Raw genomic sequence first — 19,212 nt, 5'->3', positions numbered from 1 at the left:
TGCCGGGCAGTGTCCAACAAATGCTGAATTGCTGAAAAAGAAGGAAATTGGGTGTGTTTACGTAGCATGTTTGATTTTAATGACTTGGAGAACTTCAGGGCTTCACTGCACCAGCCAGAGCTCTTCTTGCCCTCTCTGGGAGAGCAGGATCAGGGTGTGCTCGGGGTTCATGTGCTGTGTCATGGAGGGGGGTGACAGATGGTTTGGGAAGCGGGGGCTGCCCACATTTCACTTCCAGCTCAGCTGTTCACACATAACCAGGAGCACACATTTTGTCTCCCAGAGCTGATGTCTCATCATTTTCATTGACTCATCAGATCATTTTGGTTAGAAAAGGCCTTTAAGATCACCAAGTCCAACCATTAACCCAGCCCTGCCAAGGCCACCACTGACCCATGTCCACCAGCCCCACATCTACACGGATTTTAAGTCCCTCCAGGCATGGGGACCCCACCCCTGCCCTGGAGCCTGTTTTGGTGCCCTGACTGATCCTGTGCCAGCAACACACCCTGCGCCGGGCGGGCAGGAGCTGCTGGGCACTGACAGGGTCCTGCCTGCACCAGGTGCTGTCATTTGCTTTCGTGAGCAGAGGTTTCCCTCTCAGATTCTACCCTCAGATTTCCTGACCCACCATGGAGATCCTGAGCCTGCCCTTCCCGTTTACCTCTTGCAGGAGCATCCTCAGGGTGCAGAGCCCTGCCTGCTCCCCACCTCTTGCTCTCTGTCCCCAGTCCAAGCTTTTCTCATCCAGCCAGGAGGCACAGGCAGGTTTTCTACACCTGGAGCTGGGTTTTGGTTCCTCTCCAGCTGCAGAGCAGGGCTGGTAGGAGTGGGACAGTGCAAGCCTTTCTCCTGGGGCTGGGTAGGCAGCCATCAGTGTTTGTTTTTCAACATGGAAAATGAGTAAAAACTACAATCCAGGCCTCAGGAAGTGCTTTCCCAGCCTTTGGCACAGAATCGTGCCTGCCATTCCCCCGCTGGGCAGCATCAGACAGGCAGCAGCAACACATGAGACACAGATTTGTTTAAACCCTGGGGTTTTTCCACCTCAGGCTCCACCCTGTATCCCAGGAGAGATCCCTGCTCTGGCTTCCTGCAGTCCCCAGGCACTTCCCACACCCATCACAAAGTCACTGAGCTTCTCGCCTGGAGCATCACCTGCAGTGAGGAGCACCCATGGACATGGGAGTGCCAGAGATCAGGTACCAGCATGGGACTGGATAATTTCTCAGTTATAGATCCATCAGAAAACAGACTCTGTTCCTCCTCTGGCCCTCCTCTGCGTGGAGAATGGACACACCATGGCTGGGCACAGCCCCAGTTCCAGCTGCAGTGCCTGGTGGCCTGGCTGCTGCTGAGGACCAGGGCTTGGGAACCACAGTTGCTGCTTAACAAAGCTGGGTGCTCATTTCTGAAGTCCTGGGAGATCTCAGGGGGCCACACGTGGAGCTCCATCCTGCTCCAGTGCTGACAGGCCTCTGACACCTTTTGGCTTAGGTTCTATCACAGGCTCAGGAAATGGATTGAGTTGGAAGGGACCTCAAAGATAACCTAGTTCCAACCCTCCTGCCTATTCTTCCTAATATCCAATCTGAATCTCCCCTCTTTCAGCTTCAAACCGTCCCACCTCATCTTCTCCCTCCCTGCCCTTGTCCCAAGCCCCTCCCCAGCTTTCCTGGAGCCCCTTCAGGCACTGGAAGCTGCTCTAAGGTCTCCCTGGAGCCTTCTCTTCTCCAGGCTGAACACCCCAACTCTCCCAGCCTGGCTCCAGAGCAGAGCTGCTCCAGCCCTTGGATCATCTTCATGGATCCTCTGGACTTGCTCCAACAGCTCCATGTCCTTCCTGTGTTGGGGACCCCAGCACTGGCCCCAGCCCTGCAGGGGGGTCTCAGAGCAGAGCAGAGGGGACAATCCCCTCCCAGGCCCTGCTGGCCACGCTGCTGGTGCCACAGCCCAGGGCACAGTTGGCAGAAGCTCTGGCAGCACCCGGGGGAGGCCACAGCCCTGCTGCCAGTGGTGTCACCCCCGTGGCTCAGAGAGCTGAAGGTACTGGGAGCTGGAGCTTTTCCCGGGGCTGCAGACCTGGGACCTGGTTCCTGTAGGAGCTGCCCCCCTGCCCGTTGGCTGGCAGCAGGCTGGGCCTCTGCCCCCCAGCTCTGCAGGCAGGGTCTGGCAGCACCCAGCCCCCCAGGGTGGGCTCTGACCCCAGCGAAAACATTTGCTGTGACATTTCCCGACCTGTTGCATCAGGTGGTTTAATGTCAGGCGGGTTTGTTCCTCGTTTCTTACGGGGATGTGACAAAGCTGTTGACATTTAAAGACTGTGGTGGGTGCTGAGGTGTGCTCAGGGACTGCAGATCTGCCAGTGTCCCCTCCTTGCCTGCCTTTGGGGTTTGCCTGGAAATAAAGCTTAGGAGAAGGTGTGAGAAGGTCCTGGGCGCTGGGTGAGCAAGTCCTGGCTGAGCGTTCAGCTGAAGCATCAGGCACAGGGCATTGCCAGCAGGCCACAGTCTCACTTGGAGGGACAAGCAAAAGCAGGTGTTTGAAACTACTCCTCTGATGGGGCAATTCAAAGGTCACCTAAGACAGAGGTTTGGAGACTACCAAAGGCAGGAGACCCCGTGCTCTTTGGGAGACAGAGGAAGGCACCCGAGGGTAGATGCTGAAGGTATTTTGACACAGCTTCACTCCCGACCCCTCAGGCACCTGCTGAGCTCCATATGAAGCCTCCAGCTGCCCAGACATGAAGCTTCTAGGGCAGAACTTCAGGGCTTCAAATGGAAATTGGTGGAACCCATGTTTCATTGACCATCAACTGAATCATTGATGGTGCTGACCCAGGTATGGAGGGGCTGCAAAGTGAAGCGTGGACAAAGCTGGGGGCCACTGATGGGGGTAGGTGTTCCCGTTGAAGGGGAGAGGTGCTGGCAGAATTTATCCCCATTGACCTCAGGGCCTTGCAAGGAGGTGGGTGACAGAGGAGCTCTGGGTGCTGGCAGAACAGGAGCAGTGAGGGGGCAAGTGTGGGTGCCTCGAGCAGGGCCTGGCACCGTGGGGTGACCTTGGCTAACCCCATGTCCTTCTGGGCGTTACGTTTGCATTGGTGGTGTCAGCGTGAGGCTTCACAGGAAGGAAGCAGCACGGGGTGTGTGTGTGTGTGTGTAAAGGAAGATGGAGCCTCAGCTAGAGTTGAGAAGGGTTTCCAGATGAGGTACAGATGAGACCAGTGAGGACACAGAAGAGATTTGGAGTGATCAGCAAGTGGTCACATACCAACTAGCTGAGGTTAAGCACACAGGGTTACATCCCACCATTCACTTATGTGGCTGCTGAAGGCTGCTCTTTTGGGTCAAGGGCTTTGGGTGGTGCCTTCTCCATCTGTCATCAAATTGTGGACTCACAGAGTGGTTCTGGTTGGAAGGGACCTTCAGAGATGATCCAGTCCAACCCCCTTGCATGGGCCTGGACACCTCCCACTAGAGCAGGTTGTTCCAATCACCATCCAACCTGCCCTTCAACACTGCCAGGGATGGGTTCCCTGGGCAACCTGGGCCAGGGTCTCACCACCCTCACAGCAAATAATTTCTTCCTAACATCCAACCTAAATCTCCCCTCTTCCAGTTTAAAACCATTACCCCTTGTCCTATCACTACACACTGTGGTAGAAAGTCCCTCCCCCAGCTTCCCAGGTCCCCCTGGATGCCACCCCTTCCCTGAGTGCACCCACAGCACCACTCAGCTCAGTGTCCTCTGCTCTCCCATTTCCTTCCCTCCATGCCAGATGGGGAACAGCAGTGTCTTCTGCTCTAGGTTTGGATGGGAGGATCTGCCTGGCTCCCAGTGCTGGCAGAAGGGTGAAGCAGCAAGCAGGGTGGATGCTGCTTGTCCTGCCTCTCTTTCCGTCATGGATTTTTCATCCTGTTGGCTTTGCTGAGTTGCTGGCTGAGCTCCCACCAGCCTTGGCCCCGTCCACAGGCGCTGCCTGAGCTTGTTCCCTGCTCCCGTGTGGTTGCTCCAACACCAACAGCTGCAGATTGAACAAGGAGCTAAAAATAACCAACCATCAATACTGGGAGCACAAACCCTGCTGTGGGGTTTGTTTTTGTTTTGTTTTGCTTTATTGGGTTTGTTTTGTTGTTTTGTTGTTGTTGTTCTGGGGTTGTTTGTTTGTTTGTTTGTTTGTGTTTGTTGGTTTGTTGTTGTGTTTGGTTTTTTTTAAGAAAATCTGCAAATCAACAACACAACAAAGCAACTTCCTGGGAAGGCAGGAGGGATGATGGATCCGTGCTGGGTGCCCCAGGCAGCTTTGCCCGGTCCCGGGGGGCTGGGGCTGGGGCAGTTCGGCCCCCCAGCCCATCAGTTCCCTTCTGCTTGGGCCATGGGGAAGGGAAGCAACTCCCCGACTCCCTGTGCTGTTCCCACCTGCAGTGTCGAGCTGGGGAGCTCAGCACCTGCTGGAATAACCCCTGTGCTGCCTCCCCCTGCCTGCCCCTGCCTGCTCTTGCCTGCTCCTCCCTGCACCTCCCTGCTCCTGCCTGCTCCTTCCTGCCCTTTCCTGCCCCTGCCTGCTCCTTCCTGCCCTTTCCTGCCCCTGCCTGCTCCTTCCTGCCCTTTCCTGCCCCTGCCTGCTCTGCCTGCCCCTGCCTGCCCCTGCCTGCTCCTTCCTGCCCTTTCCTGCCCCTGCCTGCCCCTGCCTGCCCCTGCCTGCTCCTTCCTGCCCTTTCCTGCCCCTGCCTGCCCCGTGCCAGCGCTGCCTTCAGTGCAGCCTCCAGCCCTGGACCCCTGCCTGCTTCAGCCTGATCTGCTTTTTCCTCTCACTTTCACATGCCCAGGAAACTGCAGCATTACAAGGATTTGAAAACAGCCTCGAGCCTTTTAAGCACCGCTCCCAAGCGGATATTTTCCCTAAATCAAGATTTACAAAGTTATTTGGGCGTTAGTTGGCTAAGGGAATTTCCAGAAGTACCCAAACACCCTGTTAAATCTGCTGCCTGTGCAAGTGCAGGTCTGTGACTGAAAAGCAGCTGGTTCACCAAGCTGTGATGATCTGGGTGTTCTTTTTTTAACATCACCCATGTCGGTGTGAGGGTTTTGTGAAGGTTGTCGGTTGCTGGATCCCTTCTGAGAATTGGGGGGGGGGGGGATCAGCCTGGAGGGCCAGGGGGTTGCCCATATTGTGGTGTCTGAGTCTGGAGGAACTCATCACACCTTCAGCCGATGCGGCTGCTCCTCCCTGTGTCCCAGACAACACGGGGTGTGACGCTGGTGGGGAGGGTGCCCGGGGCAGGTCTCAGCTGTTTCAGAAGGACGTGGAAAGCTGCTCAGCCTTGGGATGCTCCAGCCTCCCAGCTCAGGAGGGACAAAACCATTGCCATGAACAGTGATGGTGGGAGGGTGTTCCCTCTCCATCACAAACACACCTCAGTGCCTGGCATCTGCTCCCCTCTCCTAAAAACCAGAACTCCTGGCACGCCCAGCAATGCTCACCCAGCCCCACTGACCTGAAACTAAACCCAGCCTAAGGAGCCCTCGAGTGTTCCAGATCTGGAGAGCTGCTGAAAAGAGCTGAAACCTGCATCATAGAAAATAAATTGTGGTTTTCCCAATGAACCTGCTATTCTGCTTTGTACCTGGAGCTCAGAAAACCCTCTGGGGAGGGGGCTTTAAATTGCTCCTACACTGGGGCAGCTAGAAAAAAACAGCATTTCCTGAGGAAACTGAACTTAAGAGACTGTGAATGCAAGGGGTGGTTTGAGGCAGCAGCTCCTGTTTGGTTCTTTCCCTCAGGGAAGTCTTGGGAAATGCAGAGATCAGGAGGGAGCAACAGATATTTTTAGTCATCCAGGAGGGAGGCGGCTGCAAGAGAAGAAGGTTTAAAAGGCTTCAGAGTATTTTTAGACCTGGTAAAATGAACAGTGGGCGAGGGGAAAATAGGCTGGAGGCCTTAGGGAGAAACATGAATGCTTCAGGGAGCAGAGTGGCCGGGGCTTCCTGCTCCATCCCTCCCTGGAGCACCAACACAGACAGAGCTTTGCTCAAATATCAGTAGGGGATGCAAAACCAGTGATGGCAAATGCCTTCAGGGTCATTACCCTAAAAAACTCATCAAGCTGCTGCTGGTTGACAGCTGGTTGGACACGAGCCAGCAGTGTGCCCAGGTGGCCCGAAGGCCAGTGGCATCCTGGCTTGTGTCAGGAATGGTGTGGCCAGCAGGAGCAGGGAGGTGATTCCCCCTGTGCTCAGCCCTGGGGAGGCCTCAGCTCCAGTCCTGGGGGCAGCTCTGGGCCCCTCACTGCAGGAAGGACCTGGAGGTGCTGGAGCAGGTCCAGGGGAGACAACGAGGCTGGGGAAGGGACCAGAGGGAAAGTCTTACAGGGAGAGGCTGAGGGAGCTGGGGGTGTTGAGCCTGGAGAAGAGGAGACTCAGGGGGGACCTTCTCACTCTCTACAACCACCTGGAGGGAGGTCGTGCTCAGGTGGGGTTGGGCTCTTCTCCCAGGCCAGCAGTGACAGGATGAGAGGGCCTGGCCTGAAGCTGCTCCAGGGGAGGTTTAGGTGGGATATCAGGAAGCACTTCCTCATGGAGAGGGTGATCAGACATTGGGATGGGCTGCCCAGGGCAGTGGTGGAGGCACCATCCCTGGAGGTGTTCAAGGAAAGGCTGGAGGTGGCACTTGGTGCCCTGGTCTGGAGATGTGGGGGTGTTGGTCATAGGCTGGACTTGGTGATCTCAAAGGTCTTTTCTAACATTGGTGATTCTGTGAATTACAACAGGCCACATTTGCCAAAATGTCTTAGCTCTTATTCCCTTCATTTTCATGGGAGTCAGTTGCCGAAGTAGAGTTGAAAAGCTGCTCATGGAGCCTCCAGCAGGCTCAGGGAAAACGCTGGACATCTGTTCCTGCTTCATCCATCACAGTCTGGTCTGCATGTACTATCCTGGCAGCTTGCAGGAGAATATTGGAGCTGCAGGAGGATGGAGGGTGTTCCCAGGGTGGAGTAAGGGATCTCAGGGTGAAGCACTGGAGGAGCTTAAATAGAGCCATGGGGAGTGGAGGGGAGTCTTGGGATCAGCCAGAAGGATGATGGACACTTGAGGGACAGGGTGGAGTGAGGGGCTGCCCCAGGGAAGCAGCCCTTGCTTTGCCTTCCCTATTCCCTACCAGGAAAGTTCTCTTCCTCCTCCAGGGCTGGAACAGCTGGCAGGAGCAGCACCTTTGATACCCTGGTGTTGACAGCAGCACCTCCAGCTCACCCTCAGCATCCCACCCCCCGCCTTCATCTGCAAGGGAATTCCCCCCATCCCAAGCAAGAGGCTTGCTAGGGCTGGTCCTCCACAAGCTCATCCTGAATAGCTGGGATGGGATGCAGCCCTGGAAAGCGTTGCTGGAGCCCGGGATGAAGCATGTGGGTTTGCACACCCAACTGTACATCCCACCTGGCTCCTGCCACAGCTGCACCAAGATTTAGAGCAAGTGCCAAAGAATCATGGAATCATTTGAGTGGGAAAAGACCTTTCAGATCATCAAGTCCAACAATTAACCCAGCACTGCTATGGCCACCACTAAACAATGGCCCCCCCATATTCCTTTAAATTAATTTGTAGGTTTTCTTCTAGAGCTGCCTTGGCTCTTACCTTTGCTCTCTAGCTGAAGACCCTTGTCTCTGTGAAGCCAGTAGACCTGGAGCTCTCTCCCTTTGATGTCAGTTATTAAAGGAAATAAATAAAATTTGGGGGGAAAAAATCACATTTGGGGAAAAAATCACATAAAATAGAACATAAGGGACACTCAGAATAAAATCAGGGCCTAGATAACAGTGAAAAAACAAGAATTAGACAAAAAACAAATTCCAAATAGGGAAAAACACATCCCAAGAAGTCACCAGCCCTTGAGCCAGGCAGCAAGACATCTGCAGGAGAGAGGACAGGGATGGAGAGGAGCACTGCCCACAGCTTGTCTTGGGGGCAGCCTGGGGCAATGGGGGGAAACACTGAGTAATTGGATTCACCCTATTAATATATTAATGGTCATTAGCATAGTAAAATACCCCCACACACAGGCAAGAGGGACCCCTGCTAACAACAAGCCCCTCACTCTTGGAGCAGGCACAGTGACAGTTTTGAGCATTGCCATTGTCAATGGAAGCAAGGAGTGAGTTGACCAGTCGTGTGTGTGAGTGACAGAATAATGTTAGAGATCAACTTCTTTCTCACGTTTTGGGTATAAAAGTAGCACTTGTGGTTTGGGGGGGCTGAGCTTGCTGTGTGGAACACCCCTCTGCTCCCTGCTCTGTGCAGAGCTGGATATTAAGGCAAATCCCTCAGCTCTGTGTGGATTGGCTTCTTGCACACCAGGGAATGGAGCTGCTTTCGGGACAACACTCACCCTGAGGGCTTCCTGGTGGCTCCCAGAATTCAGGCTTTGCTGGCCCAGAGGAGGTCAGCCGTGGGGAACCATGCAGTGGCTGTGCCACACCAGCTGGACACTTGGATGTCCCAGCTCTGCAGCATCCATAGGATCCATCAATAACAGCAACAACCACCTTCTCTCTAAACTGGCTGAGATGCTTGGGTCAGGAATGAGCTTTGCATGAAAGCTTGATTTTGAAAAATAAGGTTAATGATGATGAGCTGACTTTATTTGTGGGATTAAGGAGGGATGTTGTGAGCACAAAGCCTGTATGTGGGAGATGGGGAGTTGGCAATGGTTGCACATGGGTTTCTGTGGCATCTCCAGGGTGTCACCAGTAAACACAGCTAAAGGATGGATCCTGCATGGAAGTTTACAGCACTTATCAATTTCCCATGCAGGTGGCATCATAGGAAAAGTCACATCCATCATATGTGAGGGGGGGATTGGGTTTTGCTCCAGAGGATGCTCTTTGTTTTGGGCTATGTCTTACGGGTGTGCTCTTTGCATACTTGCCTTAAGGTCTCTTCATGCAAATGAAGTATTAAAACCTGATGGCCAAGCACTAATTGTAGGGCTGGGGTCCCTGGGGCTGCTTGTTTACTCTGGAGACAGTGCTGTGGGAAGCATCTGCAGGACATCCTGAGACAGCAAGGAAGCACTTGAGGACTCAGGTTCAGAGTGATGCTAAACCCAGCTAAGGGTGAATTAATTAATTCCAGGATCCCATTAAGCCAGGGACAACAGCAGGCTGGGGGCTGGTCTGCACAGCGAGGACCCAGGGATCACTTTCCACAGCAGCATCATGGCTGGGAATCTCTGAGGGGCTTGGCTGCGGGGTGGGCACAAACCCCTCTGCTGTTGAGCCCAATCGTGACTGTTGTGACAGGGGCAAATACCCTCGAGAGGGGCAGGGAGCTGTGACAGGGGCAAGGACCCGCAGTCGGGGCAGGTTCCTGTCCCTGGAGTGCTGCTCCTGCTCACCCCGGACCTGGAGCAGGGACCAGCCACTGCTCCTGGAGGAATTCAGCTGCTGCTGGAAACCGTCAGGCCCAGCAAAACGTCTTTGGCCCAGCAAAAGCAGCGGAGGAGCCGCGTGCCAGGAGCGCTGCCGAGCGGCGCGTCCGCCCGTCCCGGCATCCGTCTGTCCCGGCATCCGTCTGTCCCGGCATCCGCCTGTCCATCCCAGGAATTGCAGCCGAGGCTTTAGCAGCCACCTGAGGCAAACACCCCCTGGCCCTAAAAGCTGCCCCAGGGCTGCGGTTAGCGGGGGGCGGGCGCGGAGCTGGGCGCGGGGGCAGCCCCCCATCCTGCTGAGCCCCCGCAGGGCTGTTGGATCCGCCGGGATGTGGGATCCCGACATCTCGTTAAGCCAAGTCGCCATCCCGGAGCGAGTGGCCGAGCAGCCACCGGAGCGCAGCGAGCCCGGGGGTCAGCGGCCCTGCCCGGGCAGCGCGGGGTCGGGCTGAGGACGGGGGGGCTCCCTGACCCTGCCGGGTTAATGGCTTGTGCTGCTGGAACTGAGATGGCCCGAGGGGGGAACCCTGTGCGGGTCGGAGGCCAGAGCTGCCCCTGGCACAGGGACGGAGCAGGGGCAGGGCCGGGGGTCGGCCCGGGGGTCTGGCGGCGGGGCCAGCCGGGCCGCGCCGGGGGAGCGGAACCCACCGCCTGGCCCGCCCCCCGGGCCGGCCCCCCCGGCCCCCGGGCTGGGGGCGGTGCCGCGGCGGGCACGGGGGGGCGGTTCGGCGGGGGCGGTGCCTCCCCCTCCCCCCCACCGGGCTCCTTTGTTATCCCGGCGGAGCGCCGCGCCCCCCCCCCCCCCGGCAGTGCCGCCCCTCGCGGGAGCGCGCCCGTGAGCGGGTGCGCGCCCCCTCGGTTCCCCCCCCGCCCCCCCCCTCCCCGCGTCTTCGCTTCGCCGCCGCCCGGCAGAACCTTCCAGCGCCGCCGGCCGCGGGGCCGGACCCCGCCATGGAGCTGGGAAAGGTGGTAAGTGCGCGGCCCTGGGACCCCCCCCGGGACCCCGCACTCCCCGGGGATCCCCCTCCAAGCCCATCTCGGAGACTCCCGCCGGAACCCCACACCCTTCCCAGGGACCCCCCCGGAACCCCGGACACCTCTCAGGGACCCTCCCGGCATCCTGCAGCCCCCCGGGGAGCCTCTTCGGGACATCTCCCCAGAACGCCCCCCCCCCCGGGGATTTCCCCCTGGGAACCCTCCGGGGACGCCCCCCCCTCCCCCGCTCTCAGCACGGCATCCAGGTTTATTCCTGGAATAAAGGGTTGCATCCAGCGGAATTCCTTTCCGGGCAGTTCGCGACCGCCGGTGCCTCCCGGGGTAGGGTCAGGAGGAGCGGCGGGAGCTGGGATGGCCGCGGGCACCGGGCACCCTCCTCCGGGGCTCAGCGGGCTCGACCCCGCGGTCACAGCCGCTCCCCCCGGTGCTGCTCCCGCACCCGCTTCACCGGCTTTCCTGGTGGGTGATGAGACAAGTACCCCTGTCCCCGCGTGCCCTTCTGTGTCCGCACGTCCCCTTGTCCCCGCACGCAGCGCTGCTGTCACAGCCCCTCCAGCCCGTGGGGGCAGCCCCTCGGCCCGGCGTTAGGGATGGAAACAAGTTTGGGGTGAAAAGTGCTTTTTTAGGGTCCGTTCTTGCAGGGAGGAGAGTTCGTCCCCGGTGCTGCTCTCGGGGGGAAGAGGGATTTTGGTGTTCGCGGTGCTCCAGCAGCTAGAATAGGGACAGGAAGGTCCCTCAGGTATGGGCTGGCTGCTCCCAGCTCTGCCTCGGGATGCAGAGCTGGGGGGAGATGGGCGAGGGACGCCCTGTCCTGGGCCTGCTGGAGGCACAGGAGGCTGCCCAGCAACACCACTGGGGCACCCCCAGGCTCTGCATCCCCGGGGCATCCCAGCAGCCCTGAATTCGGGAGCACCCCACTAGGGCAGTCCACACCCCGGGTGTTTCTGTCAGGTAGAACCTCCCAAGGGAGCTGATCACCACAGCGCGTGTCTGGAGATGAGCTCCTGCCGTCTGCTCCCTGCAGCTTCCAGCCTCACTCTTCTTTCCTCCTGTTCCAAAGAATGCCCAAATACTGGCATTTGATGTGAAGCAGAAGACTCCGGTCAGGACCATTGGGAGCATTTCAGGAATATTTGAAGGCAGTGGAGGACCTTCTGGAACCACCAGCCCTGGAAAACACAGCCATCCTCCCTCCCCAGACAGACATCACCACTGCTGGAGGAAACCATCTTCACATGAGATCCTCTCAGCAGAGCAGCTCTGGCCATGGCTGAGCCAGCTGGGCAACTAGGGCCACGGGTGACCAAGTGCCTGTATCAGTAATTAAGTGAGAAGCATAACAAGTGGTTTTCATGGGGAACAGCTGCAGAGCCGTGCAGGGGTCCTGGGGAGCTTTTCTGCCTCTCCTGGGACCCAGCCACCCATGCTGGGGTCTGGCTGTGCCCTGGGGTCTCCAGTGGCAGCAGGTCAGAAGTGCCTGGCAGTGGGATCTGTGGCCTGTGCTGGCCCTTCATAGAATCATTGGATCATTTTGGTTGGAGAAGACCTTTCAGATCATCAAGTCCAACCATTACCCCAGTACTGCCAAGACCACGACTAACCCTTTGAAGTCCCTCCAGGGATGGGAGCTCCACCACCTGGCAGCCTGTGCCAAGGCCTGACAGCCCTTTCAGTGCCAGAGGTGACCAAAGCACTCCCCAGGCTTTTCTGCAGCCTCTGCTGACGTCTCTTTTGATGTTACTTCAGCTGGAGCCTTCAAAGGGATGCAAGTTTTATAGTGTCAACTTGTCCGATAGTTGTTGGTGAGGTTTGGCTTTTTCTGTGGCCTTGCTTTTTGCCAGTTGTTCTCCTCAAAATCCGTTTTTTTTGCTGATCCTTTTTCTTCCCCAAAGGTTTATCTGTGTGTTGGAAAATTCCTTCTTCCTTAAATTGGATTTTAAAGCCACATGTCCAAGTAATAACCTGCATAAATTGCTTATGGCCATGGAGAAAACCCTGTGGCCCAACTCGTTGGGTGCTGGTCTCCTGATGTTTTCAGTGATGTTTTCTATGTAGCCAGCTCTCATCTCTGGCCTTGGAGGAACCAAACCCTTCCAGCCTTGCTCTCCCCTCCTGCCATCACCTGTCTCACTTGAGCCCTTGGGACCCATCCTTTGCTTGCCTGGAAGGTGGAGGAGCAATCAGATTGTGCTGCCTCATCCTACCCCAGTCCAACGCTGCTCTTGATGGTGTTGAACTCATTATTTTTGCTGGAAGCTCTGGAAAGGCCAGGAGGAGTGAGTGGTTTAGGTCCTTGCACGTGCAGCTCGTGGGCAAATCATCCTGTGGACCCCAACCTCTGATGCCACCCTGCTGCCCTTGGGAGAGGCTGGCAGCTAGCGGGGTGGGCTGTTCAGGTACGCTCAAAACGTGTGTCCTTCCACTTATTTGCAGCCTTCTGCTGATGTTACTAAAGCTCACCAATTCAGGCCTTGGCAAGAGTAATCTTGTATCTCTTGTGGGGTGGAGACCTCTGAACGTTACATCGCCACTTCCTGGGTGGTTCCTCCTGTGAAAGAAGCACACGTGCTGGAAGAGCTTCTCCATAGCGCTCACATGGGGCTTTGCCACACGCTGGAGAGCATGGATGGCGGGTACACCGAGTGTGACACGGCTCTGAAGTCATCATCCTCCCAGCCTCAGGAGAGCAGACCCAGCAGCAGTGATGCCAGGGGTCTCTTCCAGGAAGAGTCTCACAGTGATGCTTTGGCTTTCAGTGCGGCTTGTGGAGCCCAGGGCTGTCTTCCCAGTGACTCCAGTTTGCGGTGTCCCATGTGTCATGGAGCAGTAGGGGGGCAGCAGGGCAGGGTATGGGACAAGGTGTCCCCAGGCACCCTCTGAGGCCCCCATGCTGGTGTCCCTGGGATTTCTAAACTGTCTGTGGTACATCTTGGTCCTCCTACTCCTGCTGGCATCCCAGCTGGTGGCATCAGCATCTCCTCCTGGAGGGGTGCGCCTCAAGCCACCGCCACTGGCATCTGACCCCGGCAGGGCCAGCGAGATGCTGGGGTCTCCAACACCAGAGGCCAACGTTGCTTGGGGGGAAATGTGGTTGTTCCAGTGACGCAAGCAAAGGGAAATCTGAGACTCGTGTCATTTGGGGGACTTTTTCTCATCCGGTGGGAGCAGGAGGCAAGAAAATCTGCAGCAGCTTCACGGAGATCCTTGCACAGCCCTGGTCAAGGCGCTTCATCCCTGGAGCAGCTCAGGTGTGTAGCCAGCTGGGACAGGAGTGCTCATGGATCTGGCAGTGGATGCAGCCAAATAGCCTGGATTAAATGATGGGAATGTCTTTTTAATGTCTCCAGTGGGACATCAAGCAGCCCGGCATTATCCAGCCACCTTTCCTTTGGGATTTTGCCAGAGAAAAACCCTTCCTGAGCCCCCGTGATTTGCTATTGGTGGGTGATGGTTCAAGATGTGTCCTCTGAGAAGTTGCCCCACAGCTCCGGGAAGCTTTGCTACGCTGGGATTTGCTTTTTAATTAAGCTCATGGATATTTTTTTCCAGGCTTCTTGTAGCCAGGTCTCCCTGCTTCCCCAGAGCTCTGGCTCTGCAGGGCTTGGTCACCCTCGGAGGTATGGTCCGTCCCAGCTCTCCATTTATAGAAAGGAATTAAGGAGAAACGAGGGAGCATTACTAAGAGGATCTGCACTGCGACTTACTCAGTTTCTCCAAATAATTTGCAATAGCTCAGGATTCTTTAATCAACACTCATTTCCTTTTGGAAGCGGGAAGGCGCCGTGCGGCTCCGGCAGAGCTCGGCTCTTCAGCACCGGGTTTGCCGTTCAGAGGAGACCTGGAGGAGGCCTGGCAGGGGATGAGGGTGGGTGGGTGTGCCTGTGGAAGGCAGATGTGTTTCTCAGGGCTCAGAAAGCCTCTGTCGCTCTGTCCCAGGTCCCTCCATGCATTTTTGGCCTTCTCTGTCCCTGTGGGCATGTGCCTGGAGAGGAGTTTGACATGAACCACGGCCGGGGGTGCCCCTGGTGTGGGGTTGCTGGTGGTTCAGCTCTGGCCTAGCACCTCCCTGTGAGGGTCGAGAGCTGTGGGGGTCTGGTGGGGTGGGGGTCAGCTCATTCCTCGGGTGGGCAGTGCTCCCTGGCAGTGGGGTTCCTGGAGTCCTGCGGGAACAGCACAAAATTGCCCCGGGACAGGGCAGCAGTAGCAGATCAAGCCAGAAGAAAAGACCCTGTGGGGGGTTTCTGGGGACCCCTTTGTTGCTGTAGAGGGAGGACAAGCTACTCAGGCAGGTGCTGCTGCACCAGGGCAGGGATATGAGGTTGGATCGTCCGCTGTCTGTATGATCTGACCTGATCATTCCCTGAACAGCCTGATCCTCTCTGTGTTCCAGGTTTCCTTGTACCACTCAAGTAGTGCTTGTAGTATTCCCAGGACTTGCAGCCTTCCCGGTGCTTGCTGGTTATGGGGACAGGGGTTGATGTCCCTCCATGGGCAAGAATCTGGAGCAGGGTTGGTGGCACTGCCAAGGCAGTGGGGGCCTGGCAGGTTGGATCAAGCCCTTGTGGTATGGAAGCTCTTCATGAAACTAAAATGAAAATATCATCAGCTGCAGGTGCCTGAGGGTGTTGGCACCTGTGGGTCAGAGTGACAAACCCCACCCCATCACGGCAGAGGTGTGAGCTTTGCCTTCAAGGCAGCCCCAGATTTCCCTCCTTCCTAACCCAATCTCTGAGCCAAAGCTCCTGGAGAGGAGCAGCTGCTGCCTGGCTCTCCTCTGGCTGCCAGGGCTGCTGGAGCAGCGGTCTGAGCATCTCCCAAGTCCCAGTGCCTGCTCTGAGTAGCTCCTGGGACAGACTCCCCACCCTGCCCTGCCATCCTGGGGGATGCAGCGGGGAGGTGACCACCTGCTGCACCTGTGAGGGCACAGACACAGCATCCAGCTTGTCCTCAGGAAATTTTTCTGCCATCCACACAGACATTATGTGTGCTTCAAATGGAGATGGGTCTTGGGGATGGAGGGTCCTGGAGGCCACCACCCAGAGCCAGGAGCTGCCAGTTCCCCCATCACTCCCACACCATATCTCCCCACTCTGGAGGGTCACCAGGAGCCTCTTTGGTTGGAAAAACGTGTCCTTGCTTTACCAGGAAAAGCTGGCAGGAAACAGTGCTTAAACTGGGAGCTCCATTTCCAGCTTTCCCAGTGAGGCAGAAACCCCTGGCACCACTTCCTTCCTCAGACCCTCCCATCCAGTCTGCCAGGGACAGGGACGTGGGCACGTGCCCTGGTGGAGCTCTGGGAGCGTGGTGTCCCCATCCCACCTCTGGCTATGAGCTTCCCCTTGCCAGCCCTGGCTTTGGACTGGGCCTGTTCCATCTGGTCCAGGACTCCCATTTCAAGGCAAGATGTGGTTAAATGCCCATCCTGGCACTCCTCACTGTGCTGGGAGGGATTTTGGATTTGGGGACTCTGGATGTGGAGAAGGTGAAGCTGGACCCGTGGCATGTGTCACTGGGGGCTGTTGGGATGTAGACATCACCTGAGACAGCTGATCCTCCAGCCTGTCACTGCAGGAAGAGGGGTTGGTTTGCCACCTTTCTGAGGATTTTGTTGGGATGTTTTTTAATGTTGAATTGTATTTTATGGTTTTCATTAATGAGAAGGGGCTGCACCTGCAGGGCTGGGCAGAGCTGCAGAGGTGGCTCCTTGGTCCTCCTGCACTGGGAGCCTGCTCACCTCCATCCAGGCCATCAAGAAAGGATGTCTTATGGGCCCAGTTGTCTCCACTGCTGGTGTTTCTTTCAGCTCTCCTTAAATCCAAGCTAAGATGCAGGTTCTGGTCTGTGTTGAGCAGCTTGTGCCTTGCAGCCAGCCATCTGTGTCTCCTGCCACCCCAAAGTGAGCCTCCTGCGTGTTGCTGGTGACCTCTGTGGTCACATCCATGGTCCTTAATGGTCACCTCTGTGGTCATTAGTAAGCAGGGACCTGGTGGTGAGCACAGTGAGGTGTTTGGGGCCGTGCCCAGCCATACAGGGGGTGCCTGTGGGCCTCCCAGCCCTGCTCAGCACCGAATCATCGGGGTGGGTGGTGGTGAAGCTGTAGCAAGGCCATGGGAGAGGATGACAAGGGGGGGATGCAAGAAGAATCACAGTGAGGGAGTCACTGGGATTCATCCTGCTGCTTTAACTGGTTTAGATCTGTAATTAGCTGCTTCTGGTAGTCCTGAGCTGGGTGGTGTCATCCCCCCCTTCACCGTGGAGTCCTTACAGAGCAGGTGTCAGGCAAGAGCTTGGAGCCACTGGAGCCAGGATTGTCCCACACTGGTTTGCCCAGGGAGGTGGTGGAGTCACCACCCCTGAAAGTATTTAAAAGAAATACAGATGTTGTGCTGAGGGACATGATTTAAGCACTGAATTGGTAAACCAGGTTATGGTAGGGGGATTTAGGTTATGGTTGGACTTGATGATCTTCAAGGTCCCTTCCAACCAGGATGATTCTGTGGTGTCCCTGCAGAGCCATGTAGGATGAGCTGCAGTGTCCCTGCACTGCTGGCCCAGCTGCCCTAGGGGCTGGGATGGGGCAGGATTAGAAATCCAGCCCAGCAAATGCTGCCACTGCCTCTCCAAAGGCTAAATGGGAGCCCTGACTCTGTCTGGGCTCCTTGTTCAGAGTTCCCCAGATCCAGGATACCTGTGAGCCAAGTCCTGCCCTTCCTGGCAGAGCAGAGGGCAGGGCTGTGCTGTGGAGAGCTGCCTGCAGCCCTGCCTGCCCCACCAAGGGCTGGGCATCCATCCCTGCCTGTGCTTAATGGTCGTTTGGATGTGGTGTTGGTGGATATGGTTTGGGGGAGAACTTTGTGGAGCAGGGATGATGGTTGGACTGGACGATCCCAAGGGTCTTTTCCAACCTGAATGGTTCTATGATTCTAGCGGGCTCCAGGTGGTGGGACCCACTTGTGCTGTGCTGCTGGGTGGCAGCAGGTGCAAGGCAGCAGGTCCATCTACTGTCCCTCTAATCCCACAGCTGAGGCCATGTCCTTTCCTGCCAGCTCCACTCTCCAGCCAGTAGGGGTCTTGCCATCCTGCTGCTGGATGCCCCGAGCCCCCCAGAACACCCTCTCTGCTCAGCCCCACAGAAAGTGGAGCAGGAACCACCAGCTGCTGCCCATGATGATAGAATCACCAGAAGGGAAGAGAAGGCTCTGGGGACACCTTAGAGCACCTTCCAGTACTTGAAGGGGCTCCACGAAAGCTGGGAGGGGCTTTTCATCAGAGAAGACAGTGACAGGACAAGGGATAATGGTTTTAAACTGAGAGAGGGGAGGTTTAGGTGAGATACAAGGAAGAAATTCTTCACTCTAAGGGTGGTGAGGAACTTGGATGGGTTGCCCAGGGAGGTTGTTGATGCCCCATCCCTGGAGGTTTTTAAGGCCAGGTTGGACGAGATTTTGTGCAGCCTGGTCTAGTGGTTCCCTGCTCATGGCAGGGGGGTTGGAACTTGGTGATCTTTAAGATCCCTTCCAAAGTTTATGATTCTATGAAAGCAGAGCAGGAACCACCAGCTGCTGCCCATGATTCAAGGGCAGAGGAGGGAATCGCCTTCCCTCTTGCCCATCCCACCACCCCAAAGGCAGGAGAGGGTCCTTTGTGGTCGCTGCTTTAATTGCGTCATTATTATGCTGAATAAATGAGTCCTGGCAGCAGCTGAACCTGGTGGGTGCCAACCATGTCTCAGAGAGGCATCCGGCAGCCGTTGGCATCCAGCTGGCATCAGCAGGGGCTGGGGACCCGGGTGGGACCCAGCCAACAGCAGGTGCTGGTGGAGCCGGGGGTTCTCAGCGGGTGTGGGGGGACCAAAGGGGCAGCCCACATCTCACCCCCCCTCCCCTGCTTCTCTTTTGCAGACTGTCAGCATCAATAAAGCTATTAATGCTCAGGAAGTGGCTGTCAAGGAGAAACACGCCAGGAATATCCTTCCCAAAGTTGGCTGCGGGACAAGTGAGCGTGGGAGCGGGGCCTGGAGAAGGGGCCGTGGCAGGATGGCATGTGGGGAGCAGCGCTGGTGCAGCTGGTCCCTGGAGTGCTGAGGGGGGCTGGATGGAACCTGGGGGGGCTCCCAGGTGATGGTCGGGGATTTTTCCAGCACAGGATGGTGTCCCAGCTCCCACGGCCGTGGCCTTCCTGTGTCAGTGGGTGCCCAGCCGTGTGCTGCGGGGGGCAGGGGGGGCAGGTGCCCACAGCAGGGTGTCTGCCTGGGCGCTCAGCCCCTGGAGGTGCCCATGAGCCAGCTGAGCTGGTGGCAGATCCACAGCATCCCAGCAGAACAGCTGGGAAGGCTCAGCAGAGGCACAGCCCCAGTCCCAGGTGTGCCACCGTGCTCCTGGAGTGGTGCTGTGGGGCTGAAGGAGAGGGGACAGCATGTGCCACGCTCGGGGACAGCCTGGGCCTGGCAGCTTCTCAGCTCCACAGGTACCGGCCATCTCTGGTCTGGCCACTGTCTGACACTTGCAGAGGGGAGCAGAGTGTTTCCTTGACTGGTCTCCACCGTGCATCCTGGGCACGCACCACGAGAAGGGGGCCCAGACCTTCTGGTCGGTGGTGAACCGGCTGCCGCTGTCCGGCAACGCCGTGCTCTGCTGGAAGTTCTGCCACGTCTTCCACAAGCTCCTCCGGGACGGCCACTCCAATGTGAGTGTCACAACCTCAGCTCAGCACCCACCCCAGGGCCAAATCCTTTCCCCATGGGGTGGGGGGGGGTGCTGGTGGGTTGGTGCTGCCCTGGGCGTCAGTCT

General features: G+C 57.1%; 1 protein-coding gene across 2 annotated transcripts in view; it reads left to right on the top strand.

Moving 5' to 3' along the window:
- Positions 1-19,212, top strand: part of HIP1 (huntingtin interacting protein 1) — a 47,562-nt gene that overhangs the window by 12,990 nt on the left and 15,360 nt on the right. Inside the window, exons 1-3 of one of the 2 annotated variants that reach the window (XM_051636056.1) lie at positions 10,315-10,396; positions 18,325-18,388; positions 18,966-19,108. In XM_051636056.1, the coding sequence (XP_051492016.1) occupies positions 10,379-10,396; positions 18,325-18,388; positions 18,966-19,108 (225 nt within the window). In that variant the 5' untranslated portion in view covers positions 10,315-10,378. Of the gene's footprint in view, positions 1-10,314; positions 10,397-18,324; positions 18,389-18,965; positions 19,109-19,212 lie in introns of those variants that run through there. The other variant, XM_051636055.1, reaches the window with a different exon arrangement.

Source organism: Apus apus, chromosome 18 (genome assembly GCF_020740795.1).
Source record: "Apus apus isolate bApuApu2 chromosome 18, bApuApu2.pri.cur, whole genome shotgun sequence".
Taxonomy (NCBI): domain Eukaryota; kingdom Metazoa; phylum Chordata; class Aves; order Apodiformes; family Apodidae; genus Apus; species Apus apus.
The sequence above is the reverse complement of the archived record's forward strand: the minus strand, read 5'-3'. Positions and strand labels throughout refer to the sequence as shown.